Source organism: Pteropus alecto, unplaced genomic scaffold (assembly GCF_000325575.1).
Source record: "Pteropus alecto unplaced genomic scaffold, ASM32557v1 scaffold7, whole genome shotgun sequence".
In the NCBI taxonomy this organism is placed as follows: domain Eukaryota; kingdom Metazoa; phylum Chordata; class Mammalia; order Chiroptera; family Pteropodidae; genus Pteropus; species Pteropus alecto.
This window is the reverse complement of record NW_006494614.1, coordinates 40148736-40155545: the sequence shown is the minus strand read 5'-3', so window position 1 is coordinate 40155545 and position 6810 is coordinate 40148736. Positions and strand designations below refer to the sequence as shown.

General features: G+C 54.5%; 2 protein-coding genes across 2 annotated transcripts in view; both read right to left on the bottom strand.

Moving 5' to 3' along the window:
• Positions 1–902, bottom strand: part of SLC35B2 (solute carrier family 35 member B2) — a 3495-nt gene extending 2593 nt beyond the window's left edge. The window contains exons 1-2 of the mRNA XM_006926834.3: positions 727–902; positions 8–201 (exon numbers count right to left, since the gene is read on the bottom strand). Of these exons, the coding sequence (XP_006926896.1) occupies positions 8–201; positions 727–737 (205 nt within the window). The 5' untranslated portion in view covers positions 738–902. The remainder of the gene's footprint in view (positions 1–7; positions 202–726) is intronic.
• A 583-nt stretch (positions 903–1485) lies between these two features.
• NFKBIE (NFKB inhibitor epsilon) overlaps positions 1486–6810 on the bottom strand; it is a 7392-nt gene continuing 2067 nt past the window's right edge. Inside the window, exons 2-6 of the mRNA XM_025042575.1 lie at positions 5825–5927; positions 4880–5102; positions 3728–3816; positions 3321–3560; positions 1486–2569 (exon numbers count right to left, since the gene is read on the bottom strand). Coding sequence (XP_024898343.1) covers positions 2504–2569; positions 3321–3560; positions 3728–3816; positions 4880–5102; positions 5825–5927 — 721 coding nt within the window. The 3' untranslated portion in view covers positions 1486–2503. The remainder of the gene's footprint in view (positions 2570–3320; positions 3561–3727; positions 3817–4879; positions 5103–5824; positions 5928–6810) is intronic.

Sequence of the window (6810 nt, the reverse complement as noted above, 5' to 3'; positions counted from 1 at the left end):
TACACACCTGTCTCTAGGTAGTTCTTCCGCCTGAAGTACTGCACCAGCAGGTAGCCAGGTACCATAAAGCTGGCATAACCAGCAGCATTCACCAAAAAGCGTAAAAACCATAGCGGGGTCCATGACTCCGGAGGGGCTTCGGGATTCTCCCCACCTGTCCCCAAGGAGGGGAGCGCAGCCAACACCACCACTGCCCACCACCTGCAGGGACAGCGGAAATAAGAATTAGGGTGCAGCTCCTCATTCACTCGTCACTCCAGAGGGGACCACACTGGGAGAAGGGCCCGGAGTCGCCTCCCCGCCCCTCTCAGCTGCGGCCCAGGCCGGACAAAGAGCCTCTCTCTCTCCTTGGGGGGCCGGCGCCGGCTAGGCAGGGCTCCCTCCCTCCGGGAGGACGGACCCGCCCCTCCGGCCACACAGGTTCCCTCTGTTCCCTTCAGCGCTCGCCGGCTGCTTCGGCCAGAAACGGCGCCCCCTTCCCCCACCCTGCCCTCTAGGTTCCAGGAGCCCCAGGGTTTCCCAATTGCACCGCCTGACACTCTTTAAGTCCTCCAAGGAGCACAAGCCCGCGCCGCGACCTCAACCCCATAGGCTCGGCCGGCTCGCGGCAGCGCTCTGCAGTCCCACCGCCCGGCAGCTGGGACCCCACCCGGCCCCCCGCGTTGAGGAGCTGCAGTCACGTGACGCGGGGGCTCGGTCACGTGGACTCATCCCTCAGCCCCCCACCTGATATCCATGGTCCGGGCCGCGTGGGGCGGAGGGGGCCGGGGAATGCGGGGCCCCGGGCCACGCGCTCCCTCCGCTCCCGCCGGCGCCTCCAGAAGCAGCCAGCGAGCCAGCGGCTAGCGGAAGTGCAGAGATCTTCCTGCCTCCCTCCCTCTCCGCGGCCGCCCCTTCGTCCCCCGCCGCGACCACGCAGCGCCCCGGGCCGCTGCTGGGCCACAGCGCCCCCGCGCGGCGCGGAGGGAGACGCGACTCGGTGCCCGGGGCAGGGAAGGCGCGGGGACCCCAGCCCTATGCCTCCCGCTGCTTGGTCATCACTCTTAGCCCTCACAACCAGCGGAGGAGGTAGTAGTGACCACTGGCATCCTAGAGACGGGGACATTGAGGTTCCACATCCCGAGCATTTTCTTTCGTTACCATTTTCTGACAGGAAGACGTCTCCTTTTTTTGGTTGGGCTAGCAGTTCTGTCCCCTCACTCCCCATGACCTTCAAGGCTCCGCATGACCTGGCCTCAGTCTACCTCGCCCACTTACCCACGCCCTGTAGAGCCCCACTGGCCTGTTCTCAGTTCCCCTAATTCACCAAAGGCCTTTCCCCAATGCCTTCCCTCATCCTTTATGTCCAAGTAGAGATGACAGTCAGAGGCCTTCCCTGACCACCCAAAGTATGGCCCTTCATCCACTCCATTGTTCTCCTTCCCATTTTTTTCTTCACAGCACCCACTGCAATATGTAATTACATATTTACATATTACATATAAATACACATTTATGATTTTAATGGCCATCTCACTCACTAGACTATGTGATCCAGGTAGCGAGAGACTGTTGATTTATTCCCCCATATTCTTCATCTCATCATAGGCCTGACCTAATAGGCCCCTCAAACACATACGGAATATGAGAAAAAAACAAAAAGCTACAGCTCTCTTGTGTTACCCTCCCTAGGCTGGTCTTTCCCTCCAGGCTCCTCCAGATGGCACCCCCCAGGGCAGTGGTGAGGCCTCCCACCTGTGTCTTCTTATTTCTCTTTTCCTCCATACTTTTGCATTTCTACAGAAAGGGCAAGGGTCTGTGCTGGACAGAGATGCCTGAGGACTGTTAGCCCCGCTACCCTACCCAGCAAAGTCCTACCCTGCTCAGGTTACAATTTTCTTCTCTCTGTCTCTACCACAAGGTCACAGGGCAGGCCTGTCTAAAAATCCCCAATGCACATGGGCATGCATGCACGCAAAACAACTCAAGGCGGGGGAAAACTTTTTAAAAGTCTTTGCTGTTTTAGTGTCATGTTATTGAAACTTCCCCTTCCCCAAAGGCTCAGTTTGGGGCCTTCTGTGTGAAGTCTTTAAACAACAGTGTTTGAGTCTTCAATAGCTGTGGGATGGAACCCTTCAGGGCCCTGCTCACTCATATTTCAGTTTCTCTCCTCACTCAGGAGAGTCCATGTTTTCCTCCTGGTTGGCAGTTTCAGGGTGACCCAATGTAGGTAGCAACAAGAGCCCTTGCCATCTTCCAGGGAGGTAAACAGACTTCGCCCAGGATACCTTGGGCTTTGGGGGAGGGCTCTTCCAAGGGTCTCTGTCCACCTGGGAAGCTCTTCCTTCCAGAATGGCTCTCTCTCATTTGCGATCCCTCCTCTCAGCTCAGGACTGTGCTGGCTTCAGCAGTCCCCATGATACCAGAAGGGCGCATTGCCTGGGCCCCAAACTGTAGCAACTGTGGCTCCAGCTTCCAGATGGGAAGAGGTGAAGCCTCTGGGATCCCAGATCCTGTCCTGGCTTCAGTCAGCACATAGCAGTGGCTTCCCAGAGATCTTGAGGTCATCGAAGGGCAAAAAAGCAAAGGGCTGAGAAAGAGAATAGACAGAAGCAAGATCAGGGCCCAGGGGAAAAAGACCGCAATGGGGAAAGGGAGCTGGGTAGACCTACTGGGCCATTTCCTCCCCACCAAATGACAGTTGGATATCAGGGAACAAATCTCCCTACTAATCTCCCAAATGGTGGTTCCTCTGAGCTAAGTAGAGCCCTGAGACCTTAGGCAAGCAAGCTCTCACTCTCTAAGATAGTGCCAGAATATCACAGATAAGGACCGAAGAGGTGATCCAGTCCATGTATCTGCTTCTTTGGGGGAGAAGGTAATAAGGGAAAGATACTTTAAAAAAAATTTTGCATATATTTTTAAAATTGAACATTTAAAAATGGGAGACTGTTTAGAAAATCTAGGTTTCACCTCTCTAAAAATTCCCAAGACCTGGAAATATTGGCCCCATATTTCTCCTCTGCAACCATCTGCTGAAACTGAATAGAGTGACCCCCAGGAAGATATTCTCTGGTCTCCTACAGGCCTCACTACTCTGCTATTTTACACCTGGCCTGCTTCACTCATCCTATAGGAGTCCAAGTTTGGGCTCCCTGAACCTGACCAACTAAAAAAACAAGTTTAGAGAGAGGCTTGCCCAAGGTCCCACAGTTGGTGAGTGGCAGAGTTGTGGATTGGACCCCCGGAATCCTAACACTTTGGCTGTTTCAGCTATTACAGCGCCTGTCTCTGCTATGGGTGTGGGTCCTGGAGTGCAGAGCCGAGTATATGCCTCTTACATCCTCAGCCAGGTCCTGGGGAGTCTCATCCTCCACGTTCCGCAGAAGAGAGTCAGCACCGGCCTCGCACAGAGTGGATGAGATGCTGTTGAGGCCCCGGCCCACTGCGAGGTGCAGGGGTGTGCACCCATTGAGCATGCGGGCGTCTACCCGGGCACCAGCCTGGAGTAAGAACTGCACCAGACCCCTCTCCTGGGTCTCCACGGCCAGGTGCAGTGCCGTCTTCCCACTTGTGCCCTCCTGGAGGAGAAGAATGTTAGCCAAGGCCCTCAAGAGGAATTTTGCTGGGCCTGGGCCCAGGTTAAGAAGGTGAGTACCATCACTTCTGACACTGGGAGGGAACCTGGGGTTGGACCAAGTGGTGGAGCAGGCCCTGGGTCGGGCAGCACCCTGACTGGCCGCCTCACCTGCACGTCAATGTCAGCTCCGTTTTCAAGCAGCAGTTCTATGAGTGGCCGGTTCCTCTGCAGGGTAGCGATGTGGAGGCAGGCCAGACCTGGGATGGGTGAACGTGGGGGCTGCTAATCTGCATCTACCAATTCTCTCTCTCTCTCTCCCTCTCTCTCTCTCATTCTCGTCTCTCACTCTCTTGCTCTTCAGGGACCTCCTTATCCCTCAGCCCCGAGGGACCTGCTGCCCACTCAACACCTCTGATCACAGAGCTGTTAAAACATAAACCCAAAAACCCCCTCAAAAGTCTGAGGGGAAAGGAACACAAAGTTTCCACCTTTTCAGAGTCATGTTATTGAAACTTTCACGCTTCAGGGGTCAGGTTGCTGAGTGACACCCCCATATACTCACTCTCCCTCAACACTCCCCTTCCCCATTCTCTATAATTCTAACTGCCTGCCTTCAAGCCCTATCTAAAGCCACCTTTTTCAGAGGTCTCTAGGATCCTTATGCCCCCACCCCCTCCCCAGGGCCACTTCCTCCCATGTGCTCCCCTAGCCTTTTGCTATCTCCTTTCTGGCCTGGATTCCCCTCTGCTTAGAGAACTAGATTCAGATTCACATCCCTTACTTCCCCTCAAGTCTCTGCTCAAATGTCCCTGATCTATGAGGCTTTTCCCGACCACCTGTTTAATCACATATAATCACACACCCCATCTCCCATATTCCAGTTCTCATTCTGCTTTATCTTCCTATAGCACTTACTTACTGCCTTTTAACCTACTAGAGAAATCACTATTTATATTTATTATCTGTCTCAATCATTCTGTTAAGTTTATAGATGTAAGCCCAGCTCTAGAATACTGTCTGGCACATAGAGGCCCTCAGTACATTTTTGTTGAATGAATTAATGAGTTTATCTGACCTCTATTAAACTGAATATCTTGAAGGCAAGATTTAGCTCTCTGTTTAGCACACAGTATGTTCTCAGTAAATTCTAAATCAAATTCATTCATTCATTCATTCATTCATTCAGCAAAGATGTAGTGAGTGCCTATGTACTTAGAACCGAAGGTATATCAATGGACAAGCTATGAACCCCCTTTCCTGAGAGTAGAGTCTTTGTCTCCTGTCCCCTCCTCATGCCACAAGTCCTGAGGCTGCCTGTACCTTGCCAGTTTTGCAGCTGGAGGTCCAGGCAGTGAGGTGGTCCTCTGCCTGGCTCTGGCCGCCCCTCCAGCAGGCAGCGGGCACAGGCCAGGTGCTGGCGCTGGCAGGCCACATGCAGGGCTGTGTCACCATGACGGTCCTGTAGTACCCGGCTGGCCCCCTTCAGCACTAAGGCCCGAACTGTACCTGGCTGGTCTAGATGTACAGCCAGATGGAGTGCTGTCTGTAGACACAAACAGAGGGTCACATGGCCACTGCAGCATGCTCCCACCTCTGAGAACATGCTCCAGTGGGCACAGGAATCGCCAAGTTCTAGCACCTTCCTTGAAGGCAGTTTATAGAGGCTATGACCCTGGTCTTCCAAGGCAACGCTACCAAGCCCTTCCCCCTGTCATCTCCCACCAAGTTTTTGGGACCCCAATTCTGGAGGCAGGGTGAGGGAAGTGGTTCTCTGCTCTTCTTGTAGGTCCCCTTAGCCCTTGGAGAAAGGACAGATGGGGGCAGGGTCTACCTTCTCACCCTCTGGGGAGACCTCTGTTATCCTCAGAGACTAAGTGACAGTGAGGGATTGGGAGGAGGAAAGACAGAGGCATCAAGAAGTCTCTGCCTGCCACACTCCTTTTTAAGGTTCCATGCAGATGTCACCTCCTGTATTAACCCCTCCCTGGCTGCTCCCCAGAGACGCTGGATCCCACAGCAGCTGGCAAGTGTCTCCATTGCAACTTGTCACCATGCTGTGTGATTAGGTGTTGACATAAGTCTCCTAGCCCAAGCCTGAACACCTTGTGGGCAAGGGCTGTGTATTATTCATGTTTGTATCCTCAGCTTCTAGACTAGTGTCTGGCATATGGTTTCCCAAGCAGCCTAAGGACACTTATGTGGCTGCTGGGGATGGCTGCCAGGGCAGATACGAGTATCTAGGCACAACCCATTCCCTCCACTCACCTGGTAAAGATTGTTCTGAATATCGAGGACCTCCTGGGGCAGCAAAGCCAGGCAAAAGAGCAGCACAGCTGGGGCCTCATGAATCACTGCCAAGTGGACCAGCCTGAAGGGCAGGGCAGGGTTTATTGTCAGGGCCCAGACCAGAGAGAGTGAGCTAGGGTCCTTGGGTTAGAAGGAACACATCTCTAAGAAGCCACACATAGGGAAGGTGCAGGAAGTGAGAGTGTGGGCCAGGAAGTGAGGGTTGGTGTGGGAAGCCAGGATCCTGGGGGTGGCAGCTCCAAGTTCCTATCTCTGGCCTTCAAAGAGGGCCTTGGCTCAGTGGAAGTGTGGGCAGGGTGCGAATGGGCCAAGGTCCTTCCTGTCCAGCCTGCCCACACTCTACTCCCCTCTGGCCCCAGGGTCCAGCCAGGCCAGCTGCAGCCCATAGCCAAACTGAAAGCTGCCGGGGTAGTGCAGAGGTGTTTTCCAGGGCTGAGCTCCCCGCACCCCAAGAGGGAGAACAGAGAGGGTAGGAGTGCCCCCCGCCCCGCCCCAGCAACTCTATGCCAAGGGAGAGAAAATAGAAGCTCTTGGATGAGGAGCAAGGAGACAATGCAACGTCCTATCCTGTTGTCCCTTACAGGAGAGTCAAGAGGGCCACTCTTCAGACAGCACAGACTGGGTAGGTCTAGCCAGAGCCCTCCATTCTGTGTGCACCTCCAAGGGGAAGTCTGTGCAGTGCAGAAGATGACTTTGGTGGGGGACAAAGAGCCTTAACCTAGGGGTAGGGGGGCAGCTGGGAGGGGAAGTTCCAGTACTGGGGTTTCCCCACATCAGGTGGGGAAAATGAAAGCCAGAGCTGGAGGGTCTAGGCTGGGACAGCTGCCTTGGGGGATTAATGAGGTGGGGTTAGCTTGGCTAAAAAGCCTGTTTGGGCTGGGGAAGGGGCTGCTCAGGAAGGAGGGAGGCAGGCTTGGCGGCCAGGCAGCAGGAGAGGCCCAGGA